Source organism: Triticum dicoccoides, chromosome 2A, assembly GCF_002162155.2.
Source record: "Triticum dicoccoides isolate Atlit2015 ecotype Zavitan chromosome 2A, WEW_v2.0, whole genome shotgun sequence".
NCBI lineage: Eukaryota > Viridiplantae > Streptophyta > Magnoliopsida > Poales > Poaceae > Triticum > Triticum dicoccoides.
The window spans coordinates 36,769,626-36,790,029 of record NC_041382.1 but is presented as its reverse complement, the minus strand read 5'-3'; the positions used below and the strand labels follow the sequence as shown (position 1 = coordinate 36,790,029).

At 44.9% G+C, this 20,404-nt stretch overlaps 2 protein-coding genes across 2 annotated transcripts in view; one reads left to right on the top strand and one right to left on the bottom strand.

Moving 5' to 3' along the window:
* LOC119352999 (prostaglandin E synthase 2-like) overlaps positions 1-2,086 on the top strand; it is a 5,513-nt gene extending 3,427 nt beyond the window's left edge. Inside the window, exons 4-6 of the mRNA XM_037619581.1 lie at positions 391-485; positions 1,394-1,561; positions 1,653-2,086. Coding sequence (XP_037475478.1) covers positions 391-485; positions 1,394-1,561; positions 1,653-1,828 — 439 coding nt within the window. The 3' untranslated portion in view covers positions 1,829-2,086. The remainder of the gene's footprint in view (positions 1-390; positions 486-1,393; positions 1,562-1,652) is intronic.
* A 16,906-nt stretch (positions 2,087-18,992) lies between these two features.
* Positions 18,993-20,052, bottom strand: LOC119352998 (heavy metal-associated isoprenylated plant protein 27-like). The gene is made up of 2 exons (XM_037619580.1): positions 19,745-20,052; positions 18,993-19,574 (listed from the first exon to the last, which is right to left on the bottom strand). Exons 1-2 carry the CDS (start codon positions 19,899-19,901, stop codon positions 19,264-19,266), a joined length of 468 nt encoding a protein of 155 aa, XP_037475477.1. The 5' UTR covers positions 19,902-20,052; the 3' UTR covers positions 18,993-19,263.
* Positions 20,053-20,404: the final 352 nt, after the last annotated feature.

The following is a 20,404-nucleotide window of genomic DNA, read 5'->3' as shown; positions in this document are numbered from 1 at the left end:
GGTTGGGTGGTTGCTACTTCTGTGGGCACGTCTTAGAAACCTGAGTAAGCTTTACTAAATAAACCAGATGCCCATCCCTACTGCATTTTTATCCATGGCCTGGAAACTACACAAGATAATCTTTAGGGATCACTACTTTTGGGCTTTTAGCAGATGTAGCTTTGGCCAACTTTATGTTTTTCCTTGAGTTCACAAGTACTCAATCCTTTTGTGCAAATCATTTAGACTTGTACAGGTGAAATGGCAGCTGTAGTATGGCCAGTTCAGCTGGCATTAGGGCGTAGTTTAGTACTTCTGGAAGGAATTAGGATTTTATTGAGTATTGATATACTTACAACATACTCTTATCTACTAGAGCATTAAAGTTTTCTACATCTTTCTTTGATCTAGGTGGGTTGATGAGCACCTTGTGCATGTATTGTCACCAAATATATACCGGACGACTTCGGAGGCTCTAGAATCTTTTGACTACATTGCAAAGAATGGTAAAATTCTAGAACTTCCATTTTCTTCTTGTACCCTGCTATATGTTGTTTCTTTTTTATATTTTTTTTGTACTGCCAGTAAATTTCCTATCCTTCAGAATTGTAATAGCTAATACCCATTGTGAACTTGTGCTCATTGTTTATTGAGGTTTACATAGAGAGCGTTGTAAATTATCAGGCGAGTTTGTTGGTATTTGAGTGATATTTGAGTGCATATAACTAAACAAGCATCCAGGATGTTCTGAAAATGTTTCTGGGGTGTAATAGGCTGTTATCTACTTTTAATCGTATTATAGTTCTGTTTGCTATTTCTTAACAGACCTATGAATTCTAGTCATATGGAATAATGTGAGTATTGCATGAGTTCTTTTGTTACATACCAACCTTTACGCCCCTGGCTCATTGCTTTGTTTTGGGGGGGTGGGAAGAAGTTTGCCAATTAATCCATTTCATGGGATGTAGCATTCAACTACCATAACTGGATTTTGTTGGCTGTATTGCAACGCTTGTAAAATGTGACTTTGTGAACCAGACCTGTGGAGGGTAATTAAGCAATACGTGAGACAAATATTATGATTCTGTAAACCCCACAAACATAACTTTACAGTCTAGTGAGTTTTCATACACCCAATTCTCCCTTGATGAACCCTAAATGCAGGGTAATTTGGTGACACTGAAATGCTGTCCCATGCCCATACTAATGGGTCTCCCTTTTCACCAAGAGGGAAAAATTATTTCTGTAATTGACTAATTTACTATTCCATAATTAGAAACAAATGGAAAATAGATGAAGATGTGGTGTTCTGTGTCCTGTTTGACACTTGGAACATTAACTGTTGAAAACTTAATTTACTCATGTTCCTGATTTCCTCACTGATGTTTCTTTCTTGACCCAAACTCTGATGCAGGTAACTTCAGTTACACCGAGCGGTTTGCTGTGAAGTATGCTGGTGCTGCAGCAATGTATTTTGTGGCCAAGAAGCTTAAGAAGAAACACAACATTACTGATGAGCGCGCCTCGTTGTATGATGCTGCCAACACGTGGACGGAAGCACTGAATGGAAGAAATTTTCTTGGTATCTTATTTATCCTTGAGCCAAAAGAAAAACATATTGGAAGCTACAAGGAAATTAGAATAACTTGGTTTTCACTTTCTTTATCATCCAGGTGGCTCCAAGCCTAACTTGGCAGATCTGGCAGCATTTGGTGTTCTGAGACCTATCAGATACCTGCAATCTGGAAAAGACATGGTTGAGCATACTCAGATCGGCGAGTGGTACCAGCGGATGGAAGATGCGGTCGGAGAACCATCAAGAATCCCGGAGGGCCAGTACCCGGAGTAGAAGAAAACCACCACTAATAGAAGTTTTTTGCTCGTTCAAGCCCTCATTTCAAATGGATGAAATCGAATGGAATGCGTGTCTTTCGTAAGACAGTCGAATCATTCAAATTTTGCCAAAGGTTTTAGTAGGATGCAATAATTCTGCCGCGTATATGAATTTAAATACATGGTTTGACATGAAAACATGCTTGAGTGTACGGAGTGATTGATTTGGGAGTAGGAGAAATGAGAATTCCCGCTTCTATCCATCTTCCGCCCAGTGTGTGGTTTCAAATGTTGGTGAGCTATTGAAATTCCTGGTTTTACGTCTGTTTGTTCTTTAGAAACAGTCTGATAGTAATGAGCAAAGCCCTGTTCGGCAGTCATCCAACTCGGTGGAGCGCACGGAGCGACCCTTCGGCCACTCTGAGAAAGTAGGCTGCGGCCCTCTCCGCTTTGCCGCGGAGCTGCGGAGCGGAGAGCTGCCGTAACAGGGCGCAAGTATGTTGCATCTTCTAAGTTTCTTTTTTAAAAGTATGTTGGGATACATTCTACAATGATTGTGGTTAGGATTGGTAAGTGGTTAGGGTGGACTACTGAATTTGTGAAAGCGCTTACAAAATCAACTCTTTTTAAAAAAAATGCAAAGACGATTGTAGTATGGGCAGTCCCATATATTTTATCATTTGGCCCATGCCCATTGGTGAGGAAAGGTGGAAGATCCACGTTCTTTTTCGAGATACGGAATAGCTGAACATGCACCAAACTCTTTAGAGGTTCGTCTGAATTTTGATAGCGAGTTGGCGGCAAGCCTTGGACAGTAAGGTATGTGGCTTGTGGACCGCCCAACGAGCCAATAATCTCTCTGTCATACCTAAATTATGACAGGGGACTGCACCCACCGAAACAATAATGCACGTGAGTACGATGCAGCACGTTGCGCCAAATCTCAGTTCGCCATCGGTCTCGTTTGCTTCGGCAAAGACGTGGATATTTATCCACTTCCAGTCAAGATATTTATTACCTTTGACACGCTGGCTCTCTTTCTTTAGATAGTAAAAAGTACTTCCTCCGTCCCGAAATACTGTTTCAAAAGTCACAAATGGATGCAAAAGGTGCCGTGCGGAGCATCAAGCCACAAATGGCGATCCTGATCAAGCGAAGGTGAGTACTTATCCAAACTATGAGCATTCGGGTTGTTCTCACGTGATCAGCTAGCTTTTTCTTTTTTCCGTGGATGGGCTTGTGAAGGCCCGTCCTGCAAGTTAGCGATGGCGCGTTTCTACAATGTTTAACATTAGGTTGTCCTTCTAATATAGTTAAAAAAGCATTTGGCTTTTGGCAAGACGGAATTGTTGCCTCTCAAGTGCCATCGATCCAGAAAGTGACCAGCATCTGCGAACATTAAGCACGTGAGTACGATGCAGCACGTTGTGCCAAATCTCAGTTTGCTGTCGGTCTCGTTTTGCTTTGGCAAGACGTGGATATTTATTCACTTCAAGATATTTATAAGCTTTGACACGTTGGCGCTCTCTCTCTCTAGATATTATTAGTACTTGCTCAGTTTCCAAAAGTCAAAATTAATGCTTCCTTCATCTCAAAATAAGTGTCTTAAATTTAATACAACTTTATATTAGAGTTACTCCCTCCGTCACGGTTTAGTAGGCGCGCTTGCAAATTCTCTGGGACCTAGATAGTTATCTATTGGTTATGAGATGGGCTAAAAAATAGCATTCACACTACGCATGCATATAGAAATAGTATATCGGAGCACTAATTAGCTACTAGAAATAAATGCAATGCGCCCTAAACCTTGTCTATTATGGAAACGCACGCAAATTTAACTGTGCCTTCTAAACTGTGACGGAGGGAGTAGTACAAAGTTGAGATAGTTACTCCCTCCTTTCCGGTTTATAGGGCTTATCTCAAAATATTAGTTTTTCCATTTTTATAAGGCTCAATTTGATTGTTCCCCATCAAAAGTTCAGATTCCAAGGTGCATTAAATCATTGCATGCAAGTATTAAGAAAAAATTGACCAATGCATGTACTTTATGCATGCACGCATTGTAATTAATACATTGGTAGATATAATTTTTTGAGGAAAACAAAAGCATTAATTGGGTGCTTTTGCAAATTACAAAAAAAATTCCACCACTCATTATCTATCTTAATTGATGAGATTTTTGAATTGAGCTCTATAAACCGGAAAGGAGGGAGTATTTTTGGGATGGAGGGAATATAATAGTACAACTTATATTTTAGAATGGAGGGAGTAACTAAATTTAATGGGAAAATGAACTTTATTGGTCGAGCCGACATAATCAAGGTGGCTCCCTCCACGCCTAACTTGGCACGGCCAGGGGTGCGTACGTAGGCCGATAATGGAGCAGCTAAGCTAGGCCAGGGAGTGGATGCGGTCGGCAGGCTAGCCTCTTGTTTTCTTGCGCTTCGTGTCTGTACAAGGATGTGGACCGATCATCTAGCTAGCTGCCGTCGTGCTCTCCCTCTGCTGCCCGCGAGCGTGGTACGATGATACCCCGACGAGCAAATGAAGTTTGGCACCTTCCTTCCTTCCCACCGAAAGCATGACAGCCACCCAAGAGCAGAGCGGTGCTACCATGACATGTCACACGTTGCCCAATCTCAGCCTTCCATCCATCTCTCTTTGCAGATATTTATATGAGTAAGTATATATCCGCTTTAGGATGATCAAAAGCTACTACTCCCCCGTCCCGAAATGTAAGACGTTTTGTAAGATCTTAAAAAACGTCTTACATTTCGGGACGGAGGGAGTAGTAAATTGGAGCGGTTAATTTTCTTGATGACATGATTAGCTTCTGGCTAAGATAGTTTGGCAAAGGGGGAACTCATCTCGTTAATGCAAGGTTGCCGTCATTACCATCTTCTCTGGTTGAGAGATACCGGGTGAGGTGAGCCTTAATCAGTGCGTTCCAAGAGACCTGGCATCGCGTAGAGAAACATTTGATACGTGTCTGCCCGCTATGAGAGTAGTATTTGATTGGAAGTTTGCCACCGTGACTAGTTAATTTCCTTAATGGTATGATGATTACCGTTTGGCTGAGATGACATTGACTCTTTGGCGACGCGGGACTAATCTTTCTTCTTCTTCTTTTTTGCGGGGACGCAGGACTAATCGTTATCTTATAGTAGTAGTATTACACTTCGATTTGGCGGCCCAGCAATTTTTTTATTTTTAAAAACGGAGAATAGTGAGTTCAATCTTAATCAATGGCAAGAGACGAGAGCAACCGAGGGGAACGGAACGACGATCTTGGCAGAATTGCAAATGATGATCTCGCAACAACAACAACAACAAAATTGCAAATGATGAGCACGGAATGCATCTTCTTCGTGGCAAGCTATTGCTTATGGTCTTGACCTTCTGAAAAAGGGTCTGACCTGAAGGGTGAGAAACGAAAGGAGTATATGGGTGCGGCGTGATAATTGGATCCCATGACCCTCCTCTTATAAACGAGTTATTTACCCAAAACCATCACAATTGAGGCTACGGTAACAACTTGATACCATATTTGTGCCAGGGCACAAAAAACCACTAACTATGCGCCTAATCTGTAACGCGGAGCACTGACGCTTGGATTTGGTCACGAAAACAGCCAAACCGACAAGTAGGGCCCACCTGTCGGGCTGACGTGACATGCTTATGTGGACAATATGCTGAGTTGGACGAAGATCCCACCTGTCAATGACTGAACTGTTTAATTTTTTACCTTTTCTTTTTATTTCTTTCTCTTTTCCTCCACTAGCATTTCAACGAATAGGTTGTGAGCTCCCCTTACTTCTTCCCTGTCTCCGGCCGAGCTACGCCGTGGCTGATTCCTCTCCCTCGCCAAGCATGTGTGCACCGCTGGGCGGCACGTACACGCGGTGGTCAGCGTTCAACGCTATCCTCGCCGGCTGCGTCGTGGAAGTCAAAGTGGCCGCCTTCCCCGAGCCGCGTCGTGGAAGTGTCCGCCTCTGCCCCGTGACCAGGTCGTGTCCCCGAGCCGCGCCGTGGAAGTGGCCACCTTCCTCGGCGTCGCACAGGGCGTGCCTGAGAAGCCTCTGAAGCAGCCCGCCGCGCGTCATTCTTCCTCAGCTCTGGCGTCCACGTACAACGGCCAGATGCGTGCGTGCGGAGCATGGGGCAGAGTTCGGTGACCACGGGAGGCCGCACGGACGTGCACCAGCGGCTGGTCGGGCGTGAGGCTGCCGCCGAGGACGGCCGGACATGCCTTCTGTGGCGTGCTCACCGGAGCACAGGGCTTCTGCACGACCAGAGGACATCCTCGAGAGCAGCACGCTCCTCTCTGCGCGACCAGAGGATGGCCCCGACGTGCACAGCGGAGCGTGCACAGCGGAGCGTGCACTAGCGGCGCTGCGCAGTCAGGCTGTGCACGGAGGCTAGCGACGCTCCGGCACGCTGGACCTGTTGTGCACGGTGGTTGGCGATGTTGTAGCGGAATCCAAGGAGCCCTTGGCTATGCCTGTGCTGGCGCGCGCCATGGAGGGCATGTCCGGCCGTCCTCGCGGGCAGCCTCATGCCCGACCAGCCGCTGGCCGCGGAAGCTCATTGCCATGCCCCGAGAAAGAGCTCCCCGTCGGCTGCCCAAAAGTTGTTTGATGAAATGCCTCATAGAAATAGAGATGTGAAGAAGATGACTGTTTACTCATTGACAGGTGGGGCCCGCGTCTTTTTTGCCACATCAGCTGGTCAAACTTTTTGGTCTTGGCCGTGTCGGCCCGATAGATGGGGCCTACCTGTCAAGTTTGCTGTTTTCTCAAGCAAACTCGACGATTAGTGCTCTGCGTTACATATTAGACTCATAGTTGATGGTTTTTTGTGCCCTGGCACAAATGTGGTACCAAGTTGTTACCCTAGCCCCAACTGTGATGGTTTTGGGTAAATAACTCCTTATAAACCCATAACAATTCAAGGAATGTATAGAATCAGATTTGTCTCGGACTTGCTCAATGAGAATGGCTCCTGGAATCTTGCGTTGTTACAACAATATTTCCTTTCGGCGGATGTTGTAGAGATTTTAAAAATTCGTGCGTCGCCATGGCTAGGAGATGACACGTTGGCTTGGGGTCCAGGAAAGTACGGCGTGTTTTCTGTTAGGAGCGCTTATCAGTTCGGTTTTGAAGAGGCATATAAAAGCCCGTCTACTGGCTCAAGTTCGCGCCCAGATGGTCGGCGATCTTGCTGGCAATTCATTTGGCCCACTGATGTACCCCCAAGTGTTCGGAACTTTGCTTGGCATGTGGCTACAGACTCTCTTCCGACTTGGAGAAACAAACATATTCGGGGCCTTGAAATAAATGATGTATGCCCAGTATGTGGAACTAAATCTGAGGACAGTTTTCATGCACTCTACCATTGTACATTGTCAAGGGTTCTTTGGGACTTAATGGCAAAAGCTTGGACATTGCCTTGTATAAGTATCATGCAAAATAATGGGAAAGAATGGTTGCTACATGCTTTACAACCTCCTCCTGATATTGAGCGTTCAATGTTGCTTATGATGCTTTGGCGGGCGTGGCACATCCGTAACGAGGTGGTTCATCATAAACCGCCGCCGCCCATGGAGGCCTCTAAGCATTTCTTGGTGAGCTATCTTGATTCAATCATTGGCATTAAGGTGGACCTTTCCTCTTAAACAAGTAAGGAAAAAACAGTTGTATCATGTGATAATTTTGCTGCCCAGCCACATGCGATAATAAAAGAAAATGGTCCTAAGTGGAGTGCTCCCAAATCTGGATGGGTCAAGTTATCCACGGATGGGTCTTATGGTGATGGCGGCTCCGCAGGTTCTGGTATGGTACTTCGAGATGACAAAGGTGCGATCATATTTTCTTCATGCAGGCAACTATTTTCATGCCAGGATTCTCTCGAAGCGGAGCTGAGTGCTTGTATGAAAGGACTGTTGTTCGCAATACAGAGAAGTGACCTTCCAGTGGAGATAGAAATGGATTCAATCGTCGCTTTCAAGTTGATCCAGGCCAAGGAGATTGATAGATCGGTCTACTCGTCGCTTATTATGGAGATTAGACACCTTATGTCTCTTCGTGATTCTTGTATTACTCATGTTGATCGTAGCCAAAATAAAGTTAGTGATAGCATAGCCAAATTTACTCTTGTAGGAGGCAGAATCATGACTTGGATTGGTTCAGATCCTTTGGATGCTATGAAGCTAGCTACGATTGATTGTATGAACTGCTTCAGTTGAGTAATACATCATTTCACTCGAAAAAAAACAAAAAGAAAATGCAAATGATGAGCACGGACCGTTGCAATTGTGTAGGCCGTGGTTCTGAGTATAGATTTGGTCGGCAGACGTCAACATCAATAGGCTCTAGGTTTTTTTTTGCATGGATGGTAGTAAGAAGCTGCACCCAGAGCGGCACGGTAATACACAACTGGTTGGCCGATGTCATGAGCTTGGCGTCGACCTCGTTTGCTTCACCAACTACATATATTTTAATATTTACTAGCAAGATGTCCGTACATTGTACGGAACATCAAAATGTATTTTTTTACAAAACACATGTTGTGATTGATCCATGCAGGAGTAATCTCATGTGAAAAACTAATGATATCTCGAGAATTTTATCGAAAGAATGGTATCTCGAGAATTTCATCGAAAAAATGATATCTCGAGAAAGATGAGATATAAGGTGAGGAGGAGTGAGGCGTGGTGGTGACTGGTGGTCGGACTGGGCGAAGGCATGGGGGTTGACGGCGCCGGCAGCGATCACCATGCCAGATTGTTCCAGAGACTTCCTTTTCTAATTGCTCAGCAATGAGGTTGTGGGAGATAAGGATAAACGAGGCAAGGCCTTATCTATAAACGTGGAGAGAAGTGCAGGTTTTTTGTAAAATTGTTATAGTTTGTTTTCTATCTGTCAGATATAGATCGGACAGTCTATATTATAAGACGACAGGCACATCATCATCATCATCAATTCGATTTTTTTATAAAAGTAGAGAGATTTAGAAGTTGACGCTTTGTCTAAGCCAAGTTCAAGATAATAATAATAATAATATCAGTGCGACTAGCTGATGAGCGCTGCGGCTTCGTAGTACCGTGGGACGGAGACAGAGTGGTGCACAAGAAAACTGGAGGTCCAACTCGCCAACTCGGTCTGGTGTGCATGGGTAGCTGGAGGTCCAACTCGCCAACTCGGTCAGGTGTGCATGGGTAGCTTCGGATATTTTGCCGTCCCATACTCCCTCTGTCCTGTGTCGTAAGAATGGATATATCTACATATATTTTTTAGCTTTAGATATATCCATTTCTACAATAAGTAATTCAGGACAGAAGAAATATGACACTTTGTGTAGCTAGTTTTTCAAACAATGACGGTGTGATTAGCCTCGTCTAAAATTAACCCACGCCCCTGCAGACGCTGGTCTGGCCACGGGTGTTCCTGCGTAGGTAGGGTAGGAGTAGATCTGGCCGGCAGGTTGTTTGCATCTTTTGTTTGGCCTCTTTGTTCTTTCGCGCTTTGTTTCTGTACAAGGATGTCGATCGACCCGGCCGGTTGTCGTCGTGCCCTCTGCTGCTGCGTGATGGGGGAGCAAAGTAGATCCACTGCCATATTGTATAGCAGACTGAGGCTCAACACTTTGCTTACCATAGTCGATCGTATGAAAAGTTGTGTGCATCAGGCATGCAGAGACCATGATATTACCCTCTCTTTCTTTAAAAGAAAATTAGTAGTATTAGGGCATCTCTAACGCCGACCCTCAAACGACCTGCATACGCTGAGATTACGTGGTCCAAACATGTTGTGTCATCCAACACGAATTTATATTGATCCGTTGAACGGTCCGGACACACTTTCTCCCGCAAAGTTATGATTGGGGCAGGACTTTGCGGGAGTCCGGACAGCAGCCACGTAGAACTCCGACAACCCCGGCCCGCTAAATCATCCCTTTCGATCCCATTTTCTTCCAATCCGCTCTTTTTTTCCCTTGCTTTACATCCGCACACTCCTCTGACATCGCCGTTGTACCTCTTCGCCCAACACATGGACAGAAGCCCTGAACGGAAGGAATTTTCTTGGTATCTTATCTATCCTTGAACCAAATAAAAGAAGCATCTTAGAACCTACAGGGAAATTAGAATACAGCGAGTTTATTGTAGTCCTTTTGCATTAACTTCGTTTTCAATGTCTTATCATCAAGGTGGTTCCAAGCCTAACTTGGCAGATCTTGCGGCATTTGGTGTTCTGAGACCTATCAGATACCTGCAATCTGGAAAAGACATGGTTGAGCATACCCAAATCGGCGAGTGGTACCAAGGGATGGAAGATGCAATCGGAGAACCATCAAGAATCCCAGAGGGCCAGTGCCAGTAGTAGAAGAAAAGCGCCACTAATAGAATTTTTTGCTCGTTCAAGCCCTCATTTCAAATGGATGAAATCGGATGGAATGTGTGTCTTTCATAAGACAGTCGGGTTATTCAAATGCCAAGCTTTTAGTAGGATACAATAATGGTGCCGCATATATGAAAGTTAAATACACGGCTTGACATGAAAACATGCTTCACACTGCTGCTTTAGTGTACGGAATGATTGGTTTTGGAGTAGGAGAAATGAGAATTCCCGCTTCTCTCCATCTTTTGTCCAGTGCCTGGTTTTAAATGTTCTTTGAGCTATTGGAATGCCTGTTTTTATCTCTGTTTGTTCCTTAAAATGAGATCTAAAAGACGATGAGCAATTATGTTTCATCTTTTGGGGTGGATTTTACAACAAGTGTTGTTATGACTGGTATTGGTTAGGGTGGACCAGTGGATTTGTGAAAGCCGCATATATTGGTTAGGGTGGACAAGTGTTGTTACAACTAGTGGATTTTACAAAATCAGACTCTTTTTTTAGAAAATGCAAAGACGATTGTAGTATGGGCAGCCCCATATATTTCATCATTTGGCCCATGCCCATTGATGAGGAAAGGTGGAAGATCCACGTTCTTTTGTGAGATGCGGCATAGCTCACAAACACTTTAGAAGTTTTGAATTTCAATAGCGAATTGGCGGCGAGCCTTGGACAGTAAGGTATGTGGCTTGTGGACAGCCCAACGAACCAATAATCTCTCTGTCATACCTAAATTATGACAGGGGACTGCACCCACCGAAACAATAATGCAGCACGTTGCGCCAAATCTCAGTTCGCCATCGGTCTCGTTTGCTTCGGCAAAGACGTGGATATTTATCCACTTCCAGTCAAGATATTTATTACCTTTGACACGCTGGCTCTCTTTCTTTAGATAGTAAAAAGTACTCCCTCCGTCCCGAAATACTGTTTCAAAAGTCAAAATTAATACAGTACAACTTATATAGTATTTTCGAACAGAGGGAGTAAATTTCATAGAAAAATGAACTATATTGGTCAAGCCGACATATATATCTGGTAGGATCAAGGAAGCGTATTAGGAGCACTCGACGACGCAACGCTCTGAAATCAGATCCGCCCCACTGCTTGCTAGGGATCCATGCCACTTTTGACGAAATGAGTTGTTGCGTGTGAATACACTACCCATGCGTAGAAGGGAATACTAGTACGTACCTGTGCAGCTGTGCTGCGTCATTGAGAGGGTGTTTGGATCACTAGAGACTAGAGACTAGAGACTAGTAGTAGTCACCTTTAGTCAGTAAACCTCCAAACACCCCTGACTAGTGGGTGACTAAAACTAGTTTAGTCCCTAGTCACCCCACCCCCAACTTTTACTGACTAGAGACTAGTAGTAGTCACCTTTAGTCAGTAAACCTCCAAACACCCCTGACTTTTACTGACTAAAGTCCCCCTCTCTCTTCTCTAATTGGTGTTGCACAAGGGACATTTAATATTGAGACATTTAATGCTGACTAGTAGTAGTCACCTTTCAAACAGGGCCTGACTAAAAACTTCTAGTCTGACTACTACTAGTCACATGACTAGAGAGTATCCAAACACCCTCTGAATAGGTCTGCACCTCGAACATTGTAGTAAAGAACAGGGGCGACCCGAATTAACTCGGTCTGTCTCCTCCCTTTTAATGATTTATTACTCCAAGCAGCACACACTCCATCGCAAAGAAGCAAGGAGCCTCTCGAACCGTGCACAGTTCTTCTCCCCAACATCCCATAGCGATCGAAGAGGAAAGTTAGGCTGGGCAGTTCGTAAACAGTTCTTGATAAGCTCCAATCTGAAGCTGTTTTTTGATAGTGAACTGAGATGATTAGTTCACTAGATCCGCCCATGTATCAGGACTGCCGCATCAACGGAAGGTAAACCTCGGTGTTTGGGTGTTTATAATGCACATGATGGAAAGCGTGTGGGGTTGGTTTTGTGTACGGGTGCACAGATAGTAAATTGTGTGGTGATGTCTGGGGTGTGATAATGTTAGTTTTTTTTTTTTGACAGCGATGTGATAATGTTAGTTACAGTTGGAAATGAGATGTGTGGGCAGTGAAAATTTTGCGGACTCAAGATTCACATCCTAGAAAAAAAAATACAGAGGTCCAACAGACACTGTCACGTGTAAATTCGTCGTTAAAAAAGGGGGAATAAACTTAAAATGACATGAGCAAGCAGCAACCACATCCGGTGATAATGATAGGCGGTAATTAAACATGATTTAGATTAACAATAATGGTAGGCGGTACAAGTTCACTAGAAAGCAGCGACCACATCCCGTGCTGATAAGAAAATAAGATTACATAGTAGTTGGAATGGCTTGTCCGGGAAATGCATACAGAGGACTAAACACATATAAGCTGAACATAAAAACATCAGGATTCGTAGGAGATCGGCACGCCCATGATCATTTTAGGACTTGTTCTGGTAACACGGGCGCATGAGGGATGAGCATCACATACGGGCAGTTTGCGAGAATATGAGGCATTCAAGCCACTAGGTGGTTGGGGGTTGTTAGGTGAGGCCGGCTCAACCACATTGGGATAGAATGTTTGCTTCCTAGGGACTGAACCGCATGGACTGTAGTTCTGATATACTACCTCTGTTTGTTTTTATAAGACGTTTTAGACTTTCAGACACTGTTCAGAAACAGCACAAAGCAAGTTGTCTGAACGTCTTATAAAAACAAACGGAGGGAGTACTACTGAACAGTGTGAAGTGAATACAAGATGTTAAAGCTATGAATACAAAGCATCTATTAAAGTGAGTGAGGATTCCGATGTGACTGAATGGGAAGGATTCAGGTGAGCGTCGTCGTCGAGTGCTCCTATGCAATTTTGATAGGATGAACACCTAATAAGGCAATTCTTCATAAATTCTTAATCAAGGTGGCTCCCTCCACGCCTAACTTGGCAGAGAGCGGGCGAGAGAGAGCAACAGGTCGGAAGCGTTCGGCACGGCGGGCGAGGGTGTGTACGTAGGCCGATAATGGAGCAGCTTAGCTAGGGTAGTGGATGCGGTCGGCAGGATGTATAGTAGGCTCTTTGTTTTCTTGCACTTCGTTTCTTTCTATACTACTCCCTCCGTTTGAAATTACTTGTCTTGAAAATGAATGTATCTAGAACTAAAATACATCTAGATACATCTATTTCTACGACAAGTAATTTCAAACAGAGGGAGTACGTACAAGGATGATGTGGACCGATCATCATCCTAGCTGCCGTCGTGCCCTCTGCTGGCTGCTAGCGTGGTACGATGACCCCCGCGACGAGCGAGTGAAGTTTGGCATCTTCCTTCGCACCGAAAGTATGACAAGCACCCAAGAGCAGTGCTACTGTGACATGTCACATGTTGCCCAATCTCAGTCTGCCATCGATCTCACTTTGCAGATATTTATATGATACAGTATATACATATCCGCTTTAGCATGATTACAAGTTTGGAAATTGGAGGGGTTAATTTTCTTGATGGCATGATTAACTTTTGGCTAAGATTACTCTTGGCGAAGGGGGACTCATCAAGTTATCTTATCTCTTTTTTAGCGGAAAGGAAACTTTTCGTTCATCAACCATGATGACTACATTCAGAGATGAACTATTTCGACTGAGAAGTTTCGAAGCCAACAGGCAGCGCGCTGTTGCGAGCGCCCCATACATACATGACCGCCCAAAGAGCCAATTCTTGGCGAAGGGGGACTCATCAGGTTATCTTATCTGGTCATCATCTGCAGTTCTGCAGGTCGCCGTTACTCTGGCTGAAAGTTATTGGGTGAGGTGAGTCTTTATCAGTGCGTTCCAGGAGACGTGGCATTGCTTACAGAAACATTTGATACGTGTGTGCCCGCTATGAGACAGGAGTAGTATTTGATTAGAAGTTGGCTACTGCGACTAGTTAATTTCCTTATTAACGGTATGATTAACGTTTGGCTACGATGACGTTGACTCTTGTCGACCCAGGACTCGTCCACTCCAGTTATCTTAGCTTACTTCGATTTGACGACCCAGCAAAGTCATTTTCTTTTTCTGAAACTTACTGTAGTGAGCCGGGTCTTAATCAGTGGCAAGAGACGCGAGCAATTAACCGAGGATCAGGCAAGGGAACGGAACGGCGGCCTTGCTTGTGGTGAGAGTTACTTCGGTGGTCATCGATGATGGAGTCGGAGTCGCCCTTGTGGAGGTGTGATGATGATGACACCGGATTGCAACCTTGAGGACGTTCTCTCCTTTGAAGACGTGTGTGCGTTCTTGTGTTGGCTACCAGGTCGCCCTGTGTGTCCTGTGTGCACGTGTTGTAACGATTTTTACTTGATTTTCCGTTAATTAGGGGGTGTTTGTTTCCAGGGACTTTTTTGTGTAGGAACTAGAAAAAGTCCCTCTTATAGACTTTTTTACCAAACGGAAGGGACTTTTTAGGGACTAAACTAGGCATTTGGGATTAAATAAAGAAGACTCTAAAGGAGAGTCTTTTGGGACCTTTCCAACAATGCCCCTTCATGCACCCATTGGCCCGCCACTCCATGGTGTTGTTTGATTGTTTTTTTCTATATACTAGGGGCAATATGATCATTTAATAACCTCTATGAAGGAACTAGGGACTTTTTAGTCTTTGAAAACAAACAGGAAGGGACTATTCAAGGACTAGATACTTTTTAGTTGGGACTAGAAAAAATCCTAAGACTAGAGAACCAAACATCACCTTAATCAGGCAATACTCTTTTTCTTCATTAATGAGACGAGGCAAAAAATTTACCTCCGTCTTAGAAAAAGAGAAAACGGCGGCCTTGGCAGAATTGCAAATGGTGATCACGGACCGTTGATGGCATTGCGTAGGCTGTGATTGCAAGTATAGATTTGGGCGCCGGTCATCAACGTCTTTGTTTTCCCGTAGTACTTCCTCCGTTCAAAAATACTTGTCGTCAAAATAGATAAAAAGGATATATTTATGTCATTAAAATGGATAGAAAAAGTTGTATCTAAAACTAAAATACGTCTAAATATATTTCCTTTTATCCATTTTTGATAACCAGTATTTCCGGACGGAAGGAGTATATAATATAAGTGTAAAAAACTGCAGAGCAGCACGATACAACTTGTTGGCCAATCTCATGAGCTTGGCGTGGACCTCGTTTGCTCCACCAACTTCAAATGTTCAGATTTAGAAGTTGACACTTTGTCTGTCTAGCCAAGTTTATGGAGTATAAGATAATAATAAAACTGTGCTACACGAACGACAATTATTGCACGATTCCTGCACGACCTTGTTAATCCAGCCGCACATGCAGGGGTGTCAAAGGGCAACGGCCTCTCGATTAGCTGGTCGTCCAAAAATCGGGCATTATTAGTACGCGCAACAGTTTCGATAATAAGAGCAATTTCAATGGGGGCGACCTAAACAGATGGCGATTTTGTCTGTTTTTTATTTGTTTGGATCGGCCATCCGTCCGGCATCCATTCTGTTTTAGATACTAGTTGATGCTCCGCACGTTGTTGCGGGAATATTTTGCAATGTATTTTAAAAGATATTGATTTTATAGAAAAATAAGAATATTTGGAGAAATAATATGAGAGCTAAACTAAAAGTATATATGCTTTAAGGAAAAATAGAAATATTGGAGAAATAACACGAGCTAAAACTCAAAATGCATATGCTTTATTGTGTTTGTTTTTGTATTTTTGAAAAAAAATTCTTAAATATATCATGCATGTTTGCGTGTTGAGGTGAACCTTTTTCTATGACTCATTGAATACTGATGTGGGCCTTTTCTAATGCATGTTGTTTGACGAGGTGTCATGCTTGCATGTTGAGAAAAATATGTTAGTGGGGCTAGCTATTTAGATATAGAAGATGGATCGGCAGCGCACCCAACGCGTCGATCTATATATGGCGGTGTGGCCGGTTGGCCGCCCTATTTCAACAAATAGCTCAATTTTGCATTGATTTATTTGCATTTAAATATGTAGTCAAATAATATAGTTTGAACAAATAAAAATAGCATAGTTTACAAGACGAATAGAAATAAGAACATCTCACATAGTTTTGCAAACGAATAAAAGAAGAAACATCTATTGGTTGCCAACATGAGCCCACATATGTTCAACCAAATCATATTGCAGTTGCACGTGAGTTTCCCAAGCACGCATGTCATGATGAAATTGAGTGAACTGTTCAAACGTTGCCGCTCCTCCATGCTCAGGCACAACGTTCTCACTCTGAAACTGAAACTCTTGATCGTACATACGTTCCGAGCGCTCGTCTTCTACGATCATATTGTGCATGATCACACAAGCAGTCATCACCTCCAATAGTTTCTGCGTGGTCCAGGTATTAGCAGGATACCAAACGATGCCCATCGAGATTGCAAAACACCAAAGGAACGCTCGACATCCTTCCTAGCACTCTCTTGCTCTTGGGCAAATCTTTTCCTCTTCTCTCCGACAGGGTTGGGAATTGTCTTGACAATAGTGGTCCACTGACGATAGATACCGTCATCCAGGTAGTATCCTTTGTCGTAGTTGTGGCCTTTGATAGTAAAGTTCACTAGTGGGCTATTGCCTTCGGCAAGCCTAGCAAACACCAGCGAGCGCTGAAGCATGTTGATATCATTGTGTGATCCAGCCATGCCAAAGAAAGAGTGCCAAATCCAGAGATCTTGAGACGTCATGGCCTATAGTATGAGAGTGCAAGCCCTGACATAGCCCTTATACTACCCTTGCCAATCAGAAGGGCAATTCTTCCACTTCCAGCGCATGCAGTCTATGCTGTCAAGCATCCCTAGGAAGCCCCTGCTGGCATTCATCGCCAACAAACGGGTTGTACCTTCAGGAGTCGGCTCTCTCAAGTACTCAAGACCAAACACAGCAATAACAGTCTTGTAGAACTTATACAGGGATTCTAGGCATGTAGACTCGCTCATACGGACGTACTCGTCAATGAGATCACCGGGCACTCCGTATGCAAGCATTCAGATGGCGACAATGCATTTCTGATAAGAGGAGAAACCAATCTTGCCAACGGCATCCTCTTTGCACTCGAAATAGTCATCATAGCCAACCACCCCCTCTCTAATACGGTTGAAAAGATATCTACTCATACGGAAACGGCGGCAGAATTTTTGATATTTGAACAACAAATTTGTTGTATCAAAGTAGTCCTTCCAAAGAAAGAAATGTCCATTTTCTCGGTTGCGATTCAACGCCGGAAGGTGGCTCGAAATGGAGGCACGAAACAACTGGCGTTGGCTGTTGAGGTGGTGATGGACCAACACGGCAGCCAATATCTTCTCCTCGTCATCGGACGATGAGTCGTCGGAGTCGTAAAGAAAATTGTGAAAAAAGAACTCACGCATCTACGGAGGCCACGGGTGTTTCTGCTGCGTATCTGTCAGTGGTACGATCACGGTGTAGGTAGGCGGTAGATCTGGGCGGCAGGTGTTGTGTGCATCTTTCCTTCGGCCTCTTTGTTCTTTTGCGCTTTGTTTCTGTGCAAGGATGTCGATCCGGATCCACCACCCGGTTGTCGTCGTTGTGCCCTCTGCTGCTGCTGCTGCGCCTGCGTGAGAGGGGGGAGCAAAGTAAATCCAGCATCTCTCTGCTTTACTTAAACCACTGCCATATTGTACAGCAGACTGATGCTCAACACTTTGCTTACCATAGTCGTATGATTAATTCAGTGCTCTATAGCAATGTTTTTTTGTTTTGTTTCTTGCAAGAAATTCAGTGGTCTATAGCAAGTCTCTCTTTAAAAACAAAAAAACAAAAATAGTACGTAGCATTACTACTAGCACCCGGTGAATTTTGATTGTGAGTTGGCCGCGGGCCAGATAAAGTTTGGCATCTCCCTGCCTAAAGCTGACATGAGACTTCATCACCAAAAGAAAAATGCTGACGGGAGACTGCAGCGACGCAACCACCGAAATAATGCGCACAAGTACGACGCAGCAACCCTACCGAAATAATATTGATATTGCCCAAACTCAGTTTGCCGCCCATCTCACTTGTCGATATATATGCGTCCGGTTTAATACACTGCTCAATTTGGCGCTTTGACTAGTTAAATAAATTTCCCGATGTCCCGGAATTAACTTTCGGCTAAGATAACACCGACTCATCAGTTACCTTATCTGGTAACTTCTTCTCTATTTATCTTTTTGACAACTCAATTGCGTCCTTTTCTTCCTTTGGAAGTTACCGACTGAGCTGAGTCTTAATCAGTGCCCGGAGACGAGAGCAACAGAAATCAGTGGATAAAACCCTTTGAATGAATAATACTAAAAAAATAACGACGAGCTCCATTTTATCTGGGTGTGGTGTCTTATATTTTTGCTTCACTAACTTCAAATATCTTACCATCTCATACATTTAGAAGTTTGACACTTGTCTCGCCAAGTTATAAAATAATACTGTATTTGTAGTATGATTAACTTTGTCTAAAATTAAGTTTGTCACCGCGGCTTGTATTGTAGAGTAGGACGGAGCCAGAGTGATGCACAAGAAACTGCAGACCGAGTGGGGTATGGTCCAAGAACAACATGCTGCCAATCTCAGTTTGGTGTCGACCTGGCCTGATGTGCTTGGGCAACTTCAGATATTTTCCCCAAGTTTCAGAACAGTAAGATTGTGATTATCTTTGGGACTTTGGCTATGAATAAATGTTGGTCAAGGGGACTTATCAGCGCCGTTTGCCAACAGGAACAGCACGCTCCTGCTTGATTGATTGACTAGTACAGAGTCTCTTTCATTCACCAGATCAATCATTTTTTCAGAAGACTACCAAATCAATCATGCGACGCCCATCTGATTGAGAACATTGTGCATAAACAACAAGATTGATGGAGCTTCTCCTCACCAAATCCAACATATCTTACACCAAACCGAAGCAACAATACAGACCCATCTTCATCTTCTAATCTAGTTTAAAAAATAGTACAAGAAAACACCAACAGAGACTATCTAGATATCCCAACGACGCCATGGAGGAGCAGAGCAGCTAGAAAAGGTCGCCGGCCGGAGTCTTACAATTACAAAGACTACTACTACTACTACATGACGGAGCATGCGTTGGGGTTCTCGTCGCTGAATGCGGCGGTGTACCTGGCCTCGGTGGAGGAGGCCCTGGCGAGCGGCGCGGCGGAGGGGTCGCTCATGACGTTGCGGACGTAGCCGGCGGGCGCGCGCTTGTCGTAGGCCCCCGGGGCGTAGGGGTGCGCCACCACGTCGTACGGCACGTAGGGCCACGGCTCCACCCGCTTGCCGGTCTTGTACGCCACCCGGCGCATCACCTTGGCCGGATCCACGTACCCCGTCACCGTCACCTTGTTCTGCTTCGGCGTCACCTCCACCGAGCTCACGCCTGCACAACCACAATCAAACAGATACACTTTGAGCAAAGCTGCCGCCCCAGATATAGATCTGGCCAAAGTCACCAAAGTTGAGGCAAGATTTTCTTTCCATCAATGAAGAAACATGTGCGAGATAGGGGAGGAATCGGATTGGGCCGGAAGGAGAAAGCTCGGATGGTACCTTTCATGTCGTCGAGGGCCTTCTTGACCTTGCGCTCGCAGCCCTCGCAGTCGATGCGGACCTTCATCTCCACCGTCTGGAACTGCTTCCGCTTCTTCATGTGCCGCCGACCCCGCGGCAGCGAGCAGTACTCCGACACCACGTCCACGATGCCCATCCCGCTCTCCTCCTTCTTCCTTCCTTCTTCAACCTCTCTCTCTCAAAGCCCAAGAAATTGTTCAGCTGGATTCGAGTTCAAGTTCTGTGGTAGAACTGCTGGTTGCTGGTGCTGGATGAGATGCTGTGTGAGACGAGGAATCCTTGGGCTGTGGGGGCTGCGTTTATAGGCGTCCGGGGGAGCGTGCTCGCCCACTGCCGGCGCGACACGTGTGGGCGGAGCCAGGCAGTCTGGGCATGGAGGGGTGGTGCGGCCGTGTGGGGCAGGAAGCTGGTAGGAAAACGGTGGGTTATGTGCGTGCATGTGTGGCTGGCGAGTGGGCCCCGCGTGGTCGGCAGCGCCACGTGGCGGCATGGTGCCATGTGAGCGCTGGTGAGCGACGGTGACGCTCACCGCCGCGGCCAAGGGAGCGGTGGCAGCACGAGTGGCGTGGGAGCGGCGGTCACTGACTTTTTCGTGCGGTGGCGAGGAAACGGCCGGCCGACCACCACGGCGACCCGGAG

Coding starts and splice junctions, on each gene's coding strand:
- LOC119352998 (XM_037619580.1), bottom strand. CDS start 19,901: ATGGGCATCGTGGACGTGGTGTCGGAGTACTGCTCGCTGCCGCGGGGT. Junction 19,575..19,744: donor GGCCCTCGACGACATGAAAG/GTACCATCCGAG, acceptor GTGGTTGTGCAG/GCGTGAGCTCGGTGGAGGTG.